This window comes from Schistocerca gregaria, chromosome 2, assembly GCF_023897955.1.
Source record: "Schistocerca gregaria isolate iqSchGreg1 chromosome 2, iqSchGreg1.2, whole genome shotgun sequence".
NCBI lineage: Eukaryota > Metazoa > Arthropoda > Insecta > Orthoptera > Acrididae > Schistocerca > Schistocerca gregaria.
This window is the reverse complement of record NC_064921.1, coordinates 142,430,243-142,450,692: the sequence shown is the minus strand read 5'-3', so window position 1 is coordinate 142,450,692 and position 20,450 is coordinate 142,430,243. Positions and strand designations below refer to the sequence as shown.

At 41.4% G+C, this 20,450-nt stretch overlaps 2 protein-coding genes across 14 annotated transcripts in view; one reads left to right on the top strand and one right to left on the bottom strand.

Annotated features, from left to right (window-relative positions):
* LOC126336538 (proline-rich protein 2-like) overlaps nucleotides 1-20,450 on the bottom strand; it is a 479,405-nt gene that overhangs the window by 114,563 nt on the left and 344,392 nt on the right. The window lies entirely within an intron of this gene.
* LOC126336532 (proline-rich protein 2-like) overlaps nucleotides 1-20,450 on the top strand; it is a 271,653-nt gene that overhangs the window by 71,624 nt on the left and 179,579 nt on the right. For 3 of the 12 annotated variants that reach the window (XM_050000334.1, XM_050000335.1, XM_050000341.1), the window contains one exon: nucleotides 17,134-17,435. The exons of 6 other annotated variants lie outside the window; for them this stretch is intronic. In XM_050000334.1, coding sequence (XP_049856291.1) covers nucleotides 17,134-17,300 — 167 coding nt within the window. In that variant the 3' untranslated portion in view covers nucleotides 17,301-17,435. Of the gene's footprint in view, nucleotides 1-12,067; nucleotides 12,117-16,991; nucleotides 17,436-20,450 lie in introns of those variants that run through there. 3 more of the 12 variants (XM_050000338.1, XM_050000337.1, XM_050000340.1) reach the window with 3 other exon arrangements.

Here is a 20,450-nt window from a genome sequence, read left to right as displayed (position 1 = left end):
GTGAGGTCTCCACAGTACATCGATGTTGTCGCCAGTGGTCGGCGGATGGTGCACGTGCCCGTCGACCTGGGACCGGACCGCAGCGACGCACGGATGCACGCCGAGACCGTAGGATCCTACGCAGTGCCGTAGGGGACCGCACCGCCACTTCCCAGCAAATTAGGGACACTGTTGCTCCTGGGGTATCGGCGAGGACCATTCGCAACCGTCTCCATGAAGCTGGGCTACGGTCCCGCACAACGTTAGGCCGTCTTCCGCTCACGCCCCAACATCGTGCAGCCCACCTCCAGTGGTATCGCGACAGGCGTGAATGGAGGGACGAATGGAGACGTGTCGTCCTCAGCGATGAGAGTCGCTTCTGCCTTGGTGCCAATGATGGTCGTATGCGTGTTTGGCGCCGTGCAGGTGAGCGCCACAATCAGGACTGCATACGACCGAGGTACACAGGGCCAACACCCGGCATCATGGTGTGGGGAGCGATCTCCTACACTGGCCGTACACCTCTGGTGATCGTCGAGGGGACACTGAATAGTGCATGGTACATCCAAACCGTCATCGAACCCATCGTTCTACCATTCCTAGACCGGCAAGGGAACTTGCTGTTCCAATAGGACAATGCACGTCCGCATGTATCCCGTGCCACTCAACGTGCTCTAGAAGGTGTAAGTCAACTACCCTGGTCAGCAAGATCTCCGGATCTGTCCCCCATTGAGCATGTTTGGGACTGGATGAAGCGTCGTCTCACGCGGTGTGCACGTCCAGCACGAACGCTGGTCCAACTGAGGCGCCAGGTGGAAATGGCATGGCAAGCCGTTCCACAGGACTACATCCAGCATCTCTACGATCGTCTCCATGGGAGAATAGCAGCCTGCATTGCTGCGAAAGGTAGATATACACTGTACTAGTGCCGACATTGTGCATGCTCTGTTGCCTGTGTCTATGTGCCTGTGGTTCTGTCAGTGTGATCATGTGATGTATCTGACCCCAGGAATGTGTCAATAAAGTTTCCCCTTCCTGGGACAATGAATTCACGGTGTTCTTATTTCAATTTCCAGGAGTGTATTAGGGAAGAAGTAGAGCCTGTGTCTTTGGAAGGTGTCAAGCGAATGTTTGTTTGCTTGTTTAAGCAAATATATTCTGCGTATACTTTTGATGGATTTGGATGTCGCAGTGTTCAGTCTCGCTTTTATATGACGACAGAAAAATAATGGGAGAGAAATTTAAATGACCATTGACTTCAATGAATGTTGAACTTGAAATGTTAAATTTGGAACGAATGTTACGTGAATGTCACATTAAACTTTAATGTGCTGCAGAAAGAAGTTTTAAGAGAACCATTAAATGTATTTAAGAGACCCATTAAATGTGTCTAAGCTATCAGGACTGTCTAGCTGTGCTTATTTTTAATACGTTTAATTGTGTGATGTAAGTTTGTAAACCCGCCGTAAAGATAAAGTGTTGGCGATACGAAGCTGCAGCCACCGCCGCTGCTATTGCACGCCACGCTCTCGAAAAGCTTATCTAAGTTAGTTTCTCACATTTCTCACGTTAAACATGTGTGGCCACCTGCATTCGTAGCAGACTGTCGGATGTATGAATGTTACCGTCTTTGTTTCGGAGAGAAAAAGCATTGGTAAATTACAGTTCCAGTGCAAAGATGGCCTATTGTGACGGAACCGAAATGCATGCATTCTCGATCTAACACTCACAACACGTGGCGATGAGTGTCCAATGGTGTGTATATGTAACCCTGAAGCACAAATTACCATAGTTGTTAAAATGATCAAATTGATCACTTATGAATAATTATTTATTTATACGATAGCTCTCTTTAACAAAACAACCACTTTCCTATTTCTATTCACGAGATTTACACGTCAGCGCTTAAATAAAGTTAATTCTCTAACTCCGTAAGGGCTGCCGTGCAACAATACAGTTAGATCCGCTCCTGTAACACGTCTTATTATTCCAGTATATCAGGCCATAATGTTTAGCAATATTAATCCAGTGCCAAGGATGGTATATCAACAAAGAAAATCACGTCACTCACTTTCTTTCGATGCCGCAAATACAATAATTCTGAAGGACGTATAGCGATGAGTTCGACCATCGACAGTCTGTGCCGTAACACATTATCAGCACAGTTGACATACACAATGGCTCTCAAAATTAATACATTTCTCATCGCTTACGTCGATTTGAGTAATTACATCTCAACAAAGAGTGTCACTAATGCTTATATCCATCATGGCACTCCCTACTTACTCAGAATTGTTTGTAGCTAAGAAGTCAAGCATATTTTCTCACCCATTTACATTTCGAGTGGGCTCCTAAACCAACTGCTCAAAATAATTTTCTTGGAAAGCATTTAGTACAATTTCAGACGATGATTTAAACCTATTACAGACTTTGAGTACGTATTGTCGCTAGCAGATGGAGGGCACATTGAAGTCACCACCAACTGTAATTGTTTGAATAGGGTACCTACTTGTGATGAGACTCAAGTTTTCTTTGAACTGTTCAGCAGCTGTATGGTGAGATTTGGGTGTCGGCAAAAGGAACCAATTATTAATTTATTTCGGATGTTAAGCATAACCTTTGTCAATACCGACTCACAGGTACTATCAACTTCAGTCTCGCTACAGAATGATCTACCTCTAACCAGCAACAATATCGCCGCCAACCAATTGTATTTAATCTACTACACTACATGTTAGGTCCTTTGTAAAAAATTCGGCTCTACTTAAGCTTCAGTCAGCTTTCGGTACTTATGACGATTTAAGCTTCAGTGCTTTTTATTAGCGCTTGGAGCTCTTGTTCTTTGGAACAAACTTGTGTGAGTGGATAATTAAAATATTGATTGTTGGTATACCAACCCTATTCCTGTGTTTTGCTACACCCCCATGAAACTGCGTACAAAACGACCCAGTTTATTCCACACAGCCCTGAATGCCCATGTAGCAGCCTCCTGCATCAAGTGGACACCTAATCTATTATGTGGTACCCGAAACCACACCATGCTATGACCCAATCGAAAAATTAGCAACCTACACCAGTCTTTACCACTTCACCTACCTGTCCTCCGAAAGCTGAAAGAATCTCTTCTGATCCAAAGGAACACACATCATTGCTACCGACATGAGCCACCATGTGCAGTTGGTTGCACCCCATGCTGATCATTTTATCCAGAAGTAGTCTTTCCACATCCGAAATAATTCCTCCTGGTACATACCCAAAGTGATCACTGGATTTCTTCCCCTATTTCGTCAGCTACAGCCCTAAGAGGCTCCATTAAACAGTTGACATTGGAGCTCTCAACTACCTACACCCACCCCTGGTGAATGCCCAATTTTGTGGGTCGAGAGACTTCCTCTGGCACAGGGCGAGCCACTGCACCTGACAAAGGATCTTTGTCAGCCACAGGTAGCGCCCAAAACCTGTTAGTCAGATGGGGATGACAACCATTGATTACTGAAGGGTGGTGATGAAAATCGAACATGCCCTTTGAAAGGAACCATCCCGGTATTTGTGTTAAGTAAATCAGGAGAAACCAAAATCTTGATCACCGAATGCTGACCTTAACAGTCGTCCTCCCTAATTCAAGTCCCGTGTGTTGACCACTGCGCAGCCTCTATCGGTATGAATCAAGGAGGACACTTCTATATATACTGCAGCATTATCAGCAGAGTCGCAGATTTCTGCTCACCGTATTTGTGAGACATTATTTATATATACAGGGTGGTAAGAAACAGTCTGAAAAGCTAGCAAGGGTGTTTCAGGAGACGTTGTGCTGAGAAGTAATTGTTAAGAATAAAATCGATACGTCGCACCTCTTTCGAGTCAACTGTCATCGAATATAGCCAAGAAGGCCGATTCGCCAGAGACTGTTCCGCCAAACGGTGTCTTCGTTAGTTTCCTAAAACCGAATAGGAGAGCCCTTCAATATATGGACGTGGTAGTAAGGATCGGTCCCGATCAAAGGTTGCGCAATCTCGTGCACTGTTATTGACGCTATGAGAACAACTTAGACTAACTGTATCCGGCGAACAGATTGAATTTCCGCGTGCAACGGTCTGATTGTCTATCTTCAGCGCTAATTACCTCGAAACCGGTGCAACGTATCGTATCCTTTTCTTAACAGTTATTTCTAGTACATCCTATCCTGCAACACACTTATAAGCTTATCAGACTGCTATGCTTATTCATTACGGATATTTTAGAACAGTGACTGTATATTGAATGCCACTTTTTTCAATAATAATGCTTTATTACATGAACCGGTTTTAGAACCTTTTCAGGTTCATCTTCAGATGGTTTCAGGAGGATCCGGGAAGTTACACCATTACTTGTAGTAGCATAATGCTGGGTGCTGGTTCTGCGACAGTATAGGCGGCTTTTTCGTATCTGTCTGCCTCCATTTTTATGTCCAGAACACTTTCACACGAACTATATTAGTCTACACAGTGACACTTTACCAGCATCAAGCATGCGCTTTACAACTGTTGCTTGTAACAAAGATCTTGACAAAGAGGTATGGCATTAGACTACTTTGTATAGAGATGTGATTTGTTGTTCCTTACAAGTGTTAAAGTCGATATAAGGGCAAGTATTTTAATCAGAATGGCGGTAACATGAGAGCACAAGATACAATAAATAAATAAATTACTATAAGAGCAAATTTCAGGTTATCTGATATTTAATTTCTACTTGTATATTACAGGAAGTTTTTTTTATTTAATACATTTTCAATAGCAATTATCGTTTTTGGCATTAACATGAATCCCATGGAATCAATAATACAGAGTTATTGTATCTGCAGTGAGGAGCAGCTGACTGTCTGACTAGGACCTGTATATTTAAATTAATAACAAATTTTCAGATGAACTGTTAGCTTATTTCTGTTATTACATTAACATGGTGTGGGGTATTATCAAGAGCAGATTCTGTTTATTTTAGATAAAAGGTATATGTATAAGAATTATAGTGATTGTAATGGATTAAAGCTGTTTGTATGGCTGTACATTTAATATTTAAAAAATTACGTCCAAATTATTTAAATGTTGACTTATTTTTATTCTAACATTAGAGTGATCTGGAATATTGGTAAAGAGAACATCGTTTTGTTCTAGCTAGAATTAATATGTATAAAGTACTGATTTATGTTAGAAATGGAGGGCTTTAACATTTAGAGATATGGTATATGTGTTATTCTGTGGTAGTATATCACATTGACAAAGGTGTGGTTTAGATGTAAGGAGAGGGAAGGGGTGGTTTATTGGGAGGGGGGTTGGGGAGCCGGTGAGGGTTCGTTGTGTGGTTACTTGTTTTGAACTAGTAGCTCTTCAAAGTTTTGAAGAAAAAATTTGTTTCTCACTTCAGTGTAATCATTGAGTAGGTAGACAGGTGCTGTATTTGTGTAGATAAATATTTCAATTTCTTCAAGAAAGTCAAGTGTTGTGCCTTTGGTGGCAAAATGTAGTATTCAGAGATTCTGTTCTATGTTGTTTGCAGAATGATTGTGTTGGGTAAGATGTGAGGCAAAGCTGGACTTGTTCAGGTTCTTAAGACAGATTGCATCTGTGAGTTCTTTAAATCTTGTTGTGAAGCTTCTACCAGTTTGTCCAATGTAGAAGCTTTGACATGAGTTGCTAGTAAGCTTGTACACACCTGACTTTTGATATTGTTGTATAGTGGTTTTGGTGCTGTGCATTATTTTATTTTGTATTTTGTTGTTGGTGAAGAAACTTATTTTTATCTTGTATGTCTTGAAGGGGTTGGCAATTTGGTGAGAGAACTTCCCTAGGATAGGGAGGCTAACAAATGTGGTTTTCTTCTTTGTGGATGGTTGTTCAGCAATTGGTTGATTTAGTTTTGCTATATGGAATAGTTTATATATTATTGCACGGTTGTACCCATTGGTGGAGGCAATTGATTTAATAATTTGTGTTTCTTTTTGTCTTTCACTTGTGTCCATTGGGATTTTAAGCATGCGATTAACCATGCTTCTGAAGAATCCTTTTTTATGTTGGTCTGAATGGAAAGAGGATTTGTGTTGGTAACATTGGTGGTTGTTGGCATTCCGAAAATTTGAAATTTCTGCTTCTGATTTTTATTTGAGATTGTTAGATCAAGATAGTTAATGCATTCTGGTGTTTCATGTTCTACTGTGAATTTGATTTTATTGTGTATTTTATTAAGTTCTTTGGCTAGATTCTCTTGAAATCCAAGTTTTCTCTCCTCCCGCCTAACTGTGATAGTACTTACAGTGGATCCTGATGCATTTAGGCATTTCTTTGTGGTAGTCTGGGTAGATGTCTGCATATTACACATTACGACTCTCTCTTGAACTGTTGGCAATCTCTGTCAGTCATTGGACCTTGCCACTTCACTATCACATCGGAAACAGTGGCCCTAGGGATGTTTAGGAGTGTGTAAATCTCGCTTACAGAACTATGACACAAGTGACACCCATTCTCCTGAGTACATCGAAGTTCGTGAGTTCCGCGGAGCGTCCCACTCTGCTCTGTCCCATCTAATGATTACTGAGGTCGCTGACATGGAGTACCTGGCAGTAGGTGGAAGCACAATGCAAGTAATATGAAGAACGTATGTGTTGGGGGTGTTCGGATACTTGTGATCAGATAGTGGACCTCACCTCCATTTTTCTCAGAATTACGAACATCCTGTACCATTTTACAGTTTAGAACGCTTTTTTCAGATCAACACATCCTGTGAACGTTTCTTAATTTTCTTTCAGTGTTGCTGCCATGGCAAGTCGTGGGACTAAGAGCCTCCCGTAGGGTAGACACTTCACCGGTTTTGCAATTCTTTCAATTTGACGCCACCTCCCCTGAACGGAGAAAGTCACCGACCAACTGGGAATCGAACTCGGGCTCTTAGAGTAGGCATTCTGTCGCTCTGATCACTCAGCTACCGAGGGCGGACATGCTGCGATAATCAACAAAACTGCCTCTCTGGTGTCGTTGCCTTTTCTAAAGCCAAACCAATCGTCATCTAACATATCCTAATTTTCTGCCCCATCATTTTATACATTATTCCTGTCAGCAGCTTTTATGATTGAGCTTTCTAACTGTTTGTGCCTTAATTTTCCCACTTGGAGTCACTTGCTTGACAGTGGTCCTCTCGTGGAATTCATAATGTTACCGCCTTTGCTTTTAATTTCCCTGAAGATCATTTCAGCCTCTCTGTTTGCTGAGTAGGTTCCGGCAATCATTTCTTTTTTGATTTCTTCACATTTAGCCTTAGCTTACCTGCTCTTCCTATTTACATCATCTCTAAGTGACTTGTATTTAAGTAACCACGAGTTTACCCGAACATTTTTGTTCTTCCTTCTTTCGTCGATCAACTGAACTATTTACTGAGATAGCAATGGCTTACTCCCAATTACCTTCCTTGTACCTATCTTTTTCTTTGCAGCTTCTGTGAATGATCTCTACAACTGTCCTTGTCTCTACAGCTGCACTGATTACTGAGCTGTGCATTGATTCTTCCTGCCTAGGCTAGTCTCTTAAACGTCAGCCTACTGTTCATCTTTACTAAATTGTGATCAAGATCTGTATCTGCTCCTTGGTAAGCTTTACAGTCCAATATTTGATTACGAAATGTTCGCCTGATCATACTCCGGCTGGTGTATTTCTATCCCTTCCAGTGTTTCCCAAGTATAACTACTCCCGTAGTGATTCGGATTTTTTTTTTTTTTTTTTTTTGCTATTGCTAGCAGAATTTTATTGCAGAACTCAATTAGTCGTTTCCTTCTCTCATTCAACTCTCAAACCCACATTCTCCCGTAACACTTTCTTCTTCTGCGCCTTCCCTTTCAACCGCATCCCAGTCCTCAATGACTATTGCAATTTCATCTCCCCTGACGTACTGAATTATCCGTTTGGTATTGTCATACAGTTTTCCTATCTCTATGTGTACCTGCATGCCGGTGTGGCCGTGCGTTTCTAGGCCCTTCAGTCTGGAACAGCGTGACCGCTACGGTCGCAGGTTCGAATCGTGCCTCGGGCATGGATGTGTGTGATATCCTTAGGTTAGCTAGGTTTAAGTAGTTCTAAGTCCTAGGGGACTGATGACCTCAGATGTTAAGTCCCGTAGTACTCAGAGCCATTTGAACCGTTTTGAACCATGTGTACCTGAGCATTGTTCTCGATGTTGAGTTGATGTCGATTGTGTGGAGACCAATCCTATCACTGGACTGTTCACAGTAATCACTCTTTGCCTATCCTCCTACTGAAAACGAAAGCTACTTCCGGTATATCATTTTCTGCTGCAGTTGATATTACCCTATACTCGTCTGACCAGAAGCCCTATGTCTTCTCTCCACTTCACTAAACAGCACTGCATCTACGATGAGCCTTAGTGTTTCCCTTTTCAGATTTTCTAGCTTCCCTGCCATGTTGAGACTTCTGATATTCTACATCCCGACTCTTAGGACGTCAATCTCTCATTAGTCATTCAGTTTTATTCTCATGGTCACTCCCTGCTACAGTCCTCGCACGGAGATCAAGATGGGGGGCTTTTGCGGAATATTTTGCATACAGAGAGATAACTTGTTCAGTTACACGTCTAATGTACTGTGGACACACATTATGTGTCTTTAATGTAGTGGTTTACACTGCTTTCTACATCCTCATGCCGATGATTGCTGCTTATTCTTCCGCCTTTTTAGCGGGATTTCCTACCCCATGGGGCAAGAGATTGATCTGGATCTCTATACACTCGTCCACCCACTTTGAGAATGACGTTGAGAGAGCCAGGGTGACTTCTTATTCTAGAAGTCTTCGGCTGACATTGCTGAAGATTTTTATTCAATATTTAAGCAGTGGCGAGGGTCACAACTGGGACCCAGGTAGTTTTTAATTACTAGTCAAAAGCGCTACACCTTCTTTTCTCTCGGTTTTTTTTTTTTTTTTTTTTTTTTTTTTTTTTGTTGCAGATGGCAGCTGGTCTTCCGTCTTTCACTGATTATAAATAAACTTACGAATATGACGTAGCTATTTGCTACTGCCGCCTTGAGCCTAAAAGAGAAAATGTTCATCTACGATACTTCTGACATGCTCCCCAACTACGCATATTCCAATAGCTCACCTTGCGTTTTAGTGGCTGTTTTCGTTTGTTACAGTGAAGTATTTTTCTTTCATTGAGTGAACTCGCTGTGTGAACCATTTCACACAGTGGGTCATCGCCTGCCAGTAGTACGCATAATCTTGGAACAAAGCTATCGTGTGTGATGTAAATGTGTCAAGAAGCGCACGTGGGAAGAAAGCCAGAATTCGCTGGTCCAGTTGCCAGACATCTACTGATGATGATCTCCACCCTGCAAAGCGGAGAGTCGGCCAGATGAACTTCATGGAGACAAGAAGGATTGTTTACCGTCGACGGTGACATACCCCACAGAGCGTGCATTAGGGTGAAGACAAGGGACGTTCGCAGCCCACCATATATGACGCTACCTGTAGATCGGGTGCTTCTATTGTATCACATTGGGGGCGCAGCCTTCGAACACGGGTTCCCCTGCAACTTGCACCAGGAAAACGTTAATACTCCCAGAATATGTGATGGGGATTAATGTGGTAGTATGACCAAAACAGTGTGGGTATGACAAACCGAGAGGAGAGCAACAGTTAGGTTGTTAAACACAGGAAGTATTGGTCGAAATTGTGGATGAAGTTGGGAAACTGAAGGGGCAAGTGTACATACATTTTGCAAAGCACCAGAGATCAATGACACAGAAGGCTAGGAGAACGACCGGGAGTCACCAGTGGAGCGGCCAAAATTACACCCACGATCTCGAAAGAAGTGCTGAAGAGAAGGACGAAGAGGTTCTATGGGCAGGAGTAGAAAATGCAATGCTCAACGGGGTTACCTGTGGTGTCAAAAAGACTGAAACGATAAGACAAGAAGAATACTTATGATGCACTAATGTGCGAAGAGGGCTTGGCTACGCCATTTTCCTTCCACCAGGAAAGAGATTTCCTAGAGTCATCGTTTTGGAATACGGTTTAGTAATGATATATCTAGGTGTCACGATATTTTAATGCCAGTTCAGCATAAAAATATGAAGAGGAATCTCTCTTCTCAGGCTTAGGATGGAAAGAATGATTCCCAACTAACGTCACAACGAAAATGTTAGGGACAGACCACAAGACTGATGAGTATAAACTTGGGGCAGAAATTGGGGCTTGCCCTTATCGCAGGATCCACATCGACATTCATCTTTATTGCAACCATGGAGGACATACACTATGTGGTCAAAAGTATCCGTACACCTGGCTGAGAATGACTTACAAGTTAGTGGCGCCCTCGACTGGCAATGCTGGAATGCAGTATGGATGACAGCTTCCATTCTCGCAGGTATACCTTCAATAAGGTGCTGCAAGGTTTCTTCGGGATTGGCAGCCCATTCTTCACGGAGCGCTGCACTGAGGAGAGGTATCGATGTCAGGCGGTGAGGCCTGGCACGAATTCGGCGTTCCGAAACATCTCAAAGATATTCCATAGGGTTCATTTCACGACACTCTGCAAGCTAGTCCATTATATTAAGGCACATTGTCGTGTAAACACTCCGCCACAGGCCGTGGATTATGAACTGGTTCTCGATCGTGTTGAAAGATGCAGTCGACATTACCGAATTACTCTTCAACAGTGGGAAGCAAGAAGGCGCTTAAAACAACCATGTAGGCCTGCTGTGTGATAGTGTCACGCAAAACAACAACGGGTGGAAGCCCCCTCCATGAAAAACACCACCACACCATAACACCACCCCCTCTGAAGTTTACTGTTGGCACTACACACTCTGGCAGATGATGCTCACCGGGCATTCGAGATACCTACAGCCTGCAATGGGAATGCGTCGTTTGGCTTTTACTGGCGTGATGTGTGGCTTATAAGCAGGCGCACGACCTTGAAATCCAAGTTTTCTCACCTCCGCCTACCTCTCATAGTACTTGCAGTGGATCCTGATGCAGTTTGGAAATCCTTTGTGATAGTCTTGATAGATGTCTCCAAATTACATATTATGACTCTCTTCAAGTATCTGTCAGTCAACAGCCGAGGTCGGCCTCTCCGCTTTGTGCTGCACGTGTCCCTTCATCTTTCCACTTCACTGTTACATCGGAAACAGTGGACCTAGGGATGTTTAGGAAGGTGTAAATCTCGCTTACAGACGTATGACACAAGTGACACCTATTATCCTGACTACGTTCGAAGTTCGTGAGTTCTGCGGAGCGTCCCATTCTGCTCTGTCACGTCTAATGACTACTGAGGTCGCTTATATGGAGTACCTGGCAGTAGGTGGAAGCACAGTGCACGTAATATGAAAAACGTATGTTTTTCGGAGTGTCCGGATACTTTTGATAGTGTACGTCTGTGTGACGGGAAACACTCTCTCAAATGAGGACCCAGTCCTGAACAACTACACAAACATGCTTGCGTTATGAGCTTCAGGATGCCTACCATACAAATTGCGTTGATGATTTACTTCAAATTTAGCTTCTACGAGGCAGCTACAGGTATATTAGTCATTTAAACCATTAATACCACGGTATCAGACCATGCATATACTTCATGAAATCACATATGTAAGATAACGTTGTTCAAAACCCCCGCTATAGCATGATCATTTTCTTTTTCGATGTCACAGATGATCTTCAAATTAACATGCTGGAAAATAGTGAGAACTTAGTTTGCGCTTTGAGAATCAGCAGATCGATGAAGGAGTGTGTGGATTAAGACGACTTCTCTCTTGTTCTGTCAAGACACAAAAATTTTCGTTACGAATACTCTCGTTATGCCTCATTGGTTCATTCTTTGAGGCAGCCACCTACTAACAAGCGGGTGTCGATGAAAAACTGAGCGACAATAAGATATTCAGGCGTCGCAGCTGTGCTCTGCGACCTTGCGATACAACCAGATCCTCCACTGTCGCATTTGGACTGCAGTCTCTGCTCAGTCCTTTTGTTAAAGAGTCACGGAATCACGAGTACTCTACATCACGCAGAGGCGAGTCTTATAAAAGCTCTGCAGCCCATGGTCACAACAGCACTTCCATCACCATGAGGGCAACAGTGGCAGCTCTTCTCCTTTGTCTTGTGGTGAGTAGCAAGGACCGAGACTTTATCTAAATTTGTGCTCTACCTAAATTTACTGGTACTTATTTCTACATTCATTTGCAAACACTGTAGGCTTCAAAAGGTACCTGTAACATGGTATTCTCAAATCTAAGGGTAGAAAATTAGTAGGAAGTTCGTTGGATCTGTAAGCGACTTCATATTAGTTCTACATGTACAAATTAAGAGCGTTGTGAGATGGTATCAAATTTATCAGCTTCGAGTGAATAGTTATAAAATATGCATGCATAATTTCGGTAAATAATTGTTACCTTTCTCCTTACTGGACTGATGCAATCACTGTCTAACCATCCACATGTGACTGTTGGTGGATTTCCTAAATCGTACGGCATTACTCCAGACAGTTTCGAGAATGGATTAGTACAAAGTACAGAAAAATTAAGTTGTTTTACATACCCCTCCTCTTCCCCACTTGATTAATATGCACACAACATTCATTCACCCATGAGCAACTGTCACTGAAATCTGTCTTTGTAATGTTGTTCAACTGGTGTGCCACATTGGTTTGAATGTCAGTTGTATCGTTAAATCATTAACACTTCACGTGAATTTCTGCATTTTGTCATTTTGCGATAGCTTCTGTTTCATAACACCAAATCTCATCACCTGTGATGACTTGTTCCAGAAAAGAACTGTCCGCGGGTTTCATTTCAAGCTAGTCACGGCAGGTGCCCAAGCATGGTCGCTTTCGTACAGGATTCAAGACGAATGGGACAAACCTTGTACATACTTTCCTTCTCTTCAAGACATTCTGAAGAATGCATTGAAAACTTAGAGATGTTGCTCCATTGCCGTTTCTGACTCAATACTGGCTACACATTACGGTCACACGTCGACTATGAACTTGACACTGGCTGCTTACGACTCGTCGAATGTATATCTGTGATTATTTGTGTTTTTTTCAGTTGTTCATGTAGCCACCGTAGTTACTGCGCCAACTCGCTTGTACGTCAGCAATAAAATCAGTCTCAGAACTATTTTGATGCACGGTGTACTTCCAGCACGTTTTCTTCCTCGTGTCGAGCTGGCGCTCAATTTCTAATGCTTCTAATGAACTGCCGTCTACATATCTACATTTTTTGATGTATCCTGGTGCATTGAAAGGGTACAAGATACTGGTTATCATCTGTTTCAGATACGTTTGTACCATTTGTCATGTGATCAGAAAGGTTGAACTTTCACTAGTTCTGACAATAAACGCTCAACAGAAACAACATCAGCGATCCTCTTACAAAAGCCTATCTTCAAGGGATGTTATTTGAATCAGTCTCTTTTCCTCACTCACGTTGTGGTTAAAACGTAAGTAGTAGAATTCTGATAATATATAGCTGCATATGAGATTTCATAAAACATCATATATCAAAACGCTAAAGTATTGCTGTAGAGAAACGGAACAATGTACCACATATTGTCCAGTATACTAAAAGTTGGTTACCAGGACCAGTTGGCTTCCTTATTTATTCCACTCCAATGTTAGACAGAACGAGGAATCAAACATTATATACTGACAGGAAAAACCGAAATACCAAAAACTAATTAATGTAGAGTAATGTAGTTTCTGGAATAGATTTTCTTAAGTAAAATATTTAAATTATAAAGGTTGCAAGATCACAGGTTAACGTAAGTGCGAGATAATCCATTGCAAATGTGAAATGCTGGTACATTAATTATCGGTATAGCCGGCAGAATGTTGAATGCAAGCATTCAAACGGGAGTGCGATCTGCTGTACAGGTGCCGGCTGTTAGTTTGCGGTAATGAGTTCCACGCCTGTTGCACTTCACTGTAGACCATATTGAGTTACAACAGCGGTACGTGGGTGAGCGTTATCCTGTAGAAAACACGAGCTGGTTTGCCGTTTATAAATGGCAGCACGACAGGTCGAACCATAAGACTGATTTACATTCGTTTCCTGGCGCAACTAGCACGACTCTTATGCGACTGGCGCGAAATTTGAATAGATATCATCTTTCACATGTAGAAACACGCCTACCAACTTTCGTTTATGTCGCACAACACCTTCTTGATATTACGAAAACTCTCCGTCAGTGTATATAGCGCCCCCATGACAGGGAGGGGTGATGGAGATGAAGAGTGAGCACAAGAGGTCCCAGAGAAATTCTTTATTGAAGCATCTGCGTAGCACACCAGGTCAGTGGCCGACTTGCCTCTGACTTCTGCTGGGCTGCCTGCCTGCATGCCCCATGATGCTGACGCAGAGTTTCTACGGTGCGCCAGTGGCCTCGTTACATAAGCTGGCCGCACGGTTTCCACGAGTATATCCTCGTCGTCATCTGTTACGGCCCTGTGCGGTGCCTCGGTTGTGTCACAGTGGGAAAAGCCCATCGCTTGGAGGCGACAGTGGAAGATGGCAGGCACGCATGGAGAGTGACCAGCTGCATCCTGAGCACGAGTCTGCCTCGCTGCTGAGGTAGACCTGGGATTGCTTGCTACGCTGTGGCACAAAACCCGAGAGGGTCTTCGTGTGTAGAGCTGTTGCCCTGCTGTGACCTCAAACTGGTGGCTTCTGCAGCAGGTCCATGTGACGACCTCGTCTGCCACAAGCCTGTCATGCAAAACTGAGGATAATTTCGTTACAACCCGTCCAGTACTTACAGTCGGCAGTGGCAAACCTGTTGTGCATATGCGCCAGTGCCAGTAACGTATCATAAAACACCACTATCACTACCAATGTGCCTTGCCACTTGCTGCGCGACTTTGAGCAGTCCTATTGAGTCCTCGCTACAGTGCATCAGACTTGTCGAATTATCACAGTGAGAATATTCTGCGCTAGCCTGCTGGCAATGCTGCTGAAAAACACGTTTATTGATCACATTAATGTGGTCGTATATGGTCAGTATGCTACAGTATGTACGAAACCTAGTCTTCCGTAAGCAACATCTTCTCCTAGGTGTAATCTACTTCTCTCCAATAGACTATCCCTTAGATTTTTACGAGTTACCTCCTTGTAGTCGGCGCCCTCACTATTAGTCACGATAGTGATGTTTATTCATTGACAATAATCCAGTTCAGAATCTCTCCGAAGTGCTTCAGGGTTATGCTTGAGATGTCACTCCTGCCTGCCACCACGGCCACCTTGAGAATTTGATTTTATCAACAGCATCACCAATCAACTCATTAACCCCAAACTCTATGGATACGATAGTTATTACTTTTATATGTCATATTTGCACCCAGAACGTAAGAATGCAAGTGGTGTCTGACTCCAACGGTACATATCTCCTTTTAATCCATACGTACAATATTAGAAGAAAAAACCTATATTATCCATTATTAAACAGGCCAGTGACTTAGAAACTAGGTGAATATCTGTCAACAACAATTTCTGCTCATTTCCCTAATACCGTAAAATATTTGACATACAGCAAAGCAAGTTTTAAAGCTTATTTAACACATTTCTTCAGAACTGTTCGGTATAATCCATAGACGAATTTTTCTCTAACAACTGGTAGTCTGTAAAAATAATAAAAGATCTTGTTCTTAAGTGTAGTTACATGTGAAGGTCGAAAACTTAACATTCCCGCTACTCTTAGAACTATTACACACATATCTTGCAACTCATTGTTTCCACATTACTGCAGTAATAAAAAAGAAAAAAAATTGTTCAAATTTCATCACCGTTTCACTCCCTTTGAAGTGTCAGAAACTGGTTTGACGCAGGTCGCCTGCAAGTCTAACCTGAGCAGTCCTCTTTGTCTCTGTGTAACTACTGAAAGCTCTACCCATTTGAACCACTTTAACAAAGTGTTGTTGTGCTCTTCGATTACAGTCCCCCCCCCCCCCCCTTCAGTACACTTCACACTTCCTTCTATTGGCAACCTGACCCCTCAGGATGTGTCCTATTCACCGACCCCTACTTTAATAATGAGGTGCTATAAATTTCCTGTCTCTGCAATTGTATTCAGAACCTCCTCAATAGTTATTCAGTCTATCCATCTAATCCTCAGCAAGGTTCTGAAGCAATACTTTTCCGAAGCTTCTGTTCTCTTCCTGTTTGAACTACTTATCACCCATGTTTCTTTTTCGTACTGGGCTAGATGCCACACAAATACATTCAGAAAAATTGTCCATACACTGAAGTTCATATTCGATACCAACAATTTTATGAATTTCAGAAACACATGGCTTCACTATTATCATCCGCAATTTATATCCTCGTAATTTATATCCTCTTTTCTTTGGTGACTGTTATTTTGCTGAGAAAACAACAAAATTACATTTAGGTCCCTTCTTTCGCTACTGCTACAAATATTAATAATTCATTAACTATTTCTTATATAACTTTTTATCACGTTTTCTGGGATATCACGTATGTCGTGACAGTAGTTATTTCTTATTACGTTTCTAGCGAAAAAGAAATAATGGCATGAAACTACATCAAATTTGCATCAATGCATAGGCCTACTTGTGATTCGTTGAAGCAACAGACAACAATGGTTGATCATCTTCACACATTCAGTTCCTTCAATAAAACGGTAAGATTGATTTCTAATGTGTGACAGGGTAAAAAAACGTATCTGACGATTCAGTCCTGATTGGCATCAATGCTTACATTTCTTTATGGTTACTTGCAGCAATCATCAGTAATGTTCATTCATTCAGTTTCTTTAATAAAGCAGTAAGAGTGGTTTCTGATATGTGTCAGTGTACAAAGATGCCTCTTATGATACAGTCCTAATAGTCACAAGTCATAACTTCTGCGATTCATTGTCGTCGTTTCAAAACTACATTAGCGGAATCTTAATCTCCCTTCAGAATGAATACCACTTAATTTCCATCTACATATATGATGTAGTTTACAATACGACATTTCACTACAGGTATCAGCATGCCGCAGCCAAGAGACTCCACCTGGCCCTCCTGGACCAACTGAAGGGCCACAACCAACTGGTCCACCAGGCCCACCAACCGGAGGTCCTGATCCAACTGGTCCACCAACTGGAGGGCCTGAACCAACTGGAGAGCCCCAACCAACTGGAGAGCCCCAGCCAACTGGAGGGCCTCAACCAACTGGTGGGCCTGAACCAACTGGAGGCCCACAGCCAACTGGCGAACCTCAGCCTACTGGAGGACCTCAACCTACTGGACCACCAGCGCCGCCTAGGCGTATTTGGCGTGGTGTTTTCTAGTGATGCAACATTAGCGCACCTGGAAACATTAAAGGATTTCAACTCTTTCTAGTTGAAGTTAGCCGAATTAATTGATGGAAGTGTTCTTATGATACATAAAAATTAATTATGATTAAACCAGCAATGAAAAAGCTCCATTAACATTTTATTCACTGTGTACTGTAAAATCAACCAGTTCTCCAAAAGTATGAGACCAATATGCAACAATCATTACATGCCTCATCAAATTCTTCACCGCATCATTAGCAGTTCCAAAAAATGCTGTACATGGCCGAAGGAGTCCGTATTACCGACAATGTGAGCATCATGAATTAATTCGTTTCTGGCGAAAAACAAATAATGCTGTGAAACTACATCAAATTTGCATCAATGCATACCTTTCTTTATGATTCCTTGAAGGAATCGACAATAATGGTTGATCATGTTCACTCTTTCATTTTCTGTAATAAAACAGTAAGACTTATTTCTAATGTGTGTCAGGGTAAAAAAAAACAGTTGATCTTTCAACGATATTCAGCCTTTGATGTTCTGTGATGCACCTTGTGATCTAAGGAGATTCCTTTGAAATCTATTTGCCCATTATTCGCTTACATATTTTTCCCCCCTCCGTCCCAATAGCTGAACGGTCAGCTCATTGGATTGCCACGCATTGGGGCCCGGGTTCGATACCAGGCTGCTGTGTGTTGTTCTGTCCTCCTCATGTGGAAGTGCAAGTCGCCCAATGTTGCGTCGCACTCAATAAGACCTGGACTTGGCGCCCGAACTTCCCGCCTGGCAACTCCCGGCCACTGAAGCCATACGATCACTTTTTCCATTTTATACTATTATTTATGTATGTGAACTACTATACATATATAATTAGTTGGATAGTGTGATTCTTAAATTTCAAGGGCCTACTAGTATTTAATAATAAGTTGCCTTCTAACAAAAATATATCTATTTGGGATCTGGAATTTATATTTCGCAGACCCTAGCGTATCTTCCGAAAAGAATATTAACAGGAACTCAGCGTAACATAGGTAGCAGCATTCTTAGAAGTGATAGGTATGTAGTTGTTTTACACTGCTTGTAGATGGTGTTCTCATTTAGAAGGAGCCTGTCGCTAGTGAGAACTTAAGCTGCATTCTTCAAGATGCGAATATTTATCAATATAAGTAGATGAATGTCCTCAATACTGTTTGAAGATAACCTCATCAATAAAAATAGAAGTCACTAAACTTAATCACAGCGATCTGACAATTCCGTTCTATTTGAAGCACAATGGCTACATGAATGTTACGGCATTAAAGGTAAAATATTGATAAGGAAGCATAACGTAGTGTGAGTCGTTAAGGACATAATGAGCAGATGCATCTTTTTACAGTGAAAATATTCTTGAAATCTCTCAATGCATTACGCAGCTCTGAGTAGTACCACAACAATAATCCATATAATAATAATAATAATAATAATAATAATAATAATAATAATAATCCAATAATAATAATAATAATAATCCAATAATAATAATAATAATAATAATAATAACAGTTACATTGCAGACCCATCCACAGTCCCTGATACACTTACACAACGAATATCTTATCTCAAACTTAAAGATCAAGCTGACGCAGCAAACCCATCAAAATATCATCTCATAACATGCCTACCAACAATATACAAAATATTAACTTCAGTTATTGCACTGCAATTAATGACACATACAACACAGAACAAAATTATAAATGAAGAACAAAAAGGCTGCTGCAAAGGAGCACATGGATGTAAAGAGCAACTCATAATAGATGCAGAGGTGACGTATCAAGCTACAACTAAACAAAGGTCGCTACACTATGCATACATTGATTACCAAAAAGCTTTTGATAGTGTACCCCACTCATGGTTACTACAGATATTGGAAATATACAAAGGAGATCCTGAATTGATACAGTTCCTAAACATAGTAATGAAAAATTGGAAAACCACACTTAGTATCCAAACAAATTTAAATAATATCACATCACAGCTAATACAGATTAAGTGTGGAATATACCAAGGAGACTCATTAAGACGTTTCTAGTTCTGCCTTGCTCTGAACCCACTATCCAACATGCTAAATAATACAAATTTTGGATATAATATTACTGGAACATACAAACACAAAATCACACATTTGCTATACATGGATCATCTAAAACTACTGGCAGCAACAAATCAACAACTCAACCAATTACTCTAGCTAACAGAATTATTCAGCAATGATATAAATATGGCTTTCGGAACAGACAAATGTAAGAAAAATAGCATAGTCAAGGGAAAACACAATAAACAAGAAGATAACTTATTGGATAAAGACACCGACTGCATAGGAGCGATGGAAAAAAGAGATGCCTATAAATATCTAGGATACAGGCAAAAAATAAGAATAGGTAATACAAATATTAAAGAAGAACTAAAAGAAAAAATAGACAAAGACTAACAAAGATACTGAAAACAGAATTGACAGCAAGAAACAAGACAAAAGCTATAAATACTTATGCTATACCAATATTGACCTATTCATTTGGAGTAGTGAAATGGAGTAACACAGAACTAGAAGCACTCAATACACTAACACGATCACAATGCCACAAATATAGAATACATCACGTACATTCACCAACAGAAAGATTCACATTAAGCAGAAAGGAAGGAGGAAGGAGATTTATAGACGTAAAAAACCTACACTATGGACAGGTAGACAATTTAAGAAAATTTTGTATAGAACGAGCAGAAACTAGCAAAATACACAAAGCAGTCACTCATATAAATACATCAGCTACACCATTGCAGTTTCATAACCACTTCTACAACCCTACAAAACACTACATCGCAAGCACACATATCGTCTAACACAGCCACACACCGATCATGACGCTTCCAACACGTGGCTAAGAAAAGGCAATATATACAGTGCGACGGAAGGGTTCATGATTATAATACAGGATCAAACAATAAACACTAGATGTTACAGCAAGCATATTATTAAAGATCCCAATACCACAACAGATAAATGCACACTTTGCAAACAACAAATAGAAACAGCAGATCACATCACAAGTGGAGGTACAATACTATTAAATACAGAATACCCCAGAAGACATGACAATGTAGTAAAATAATACATCACCA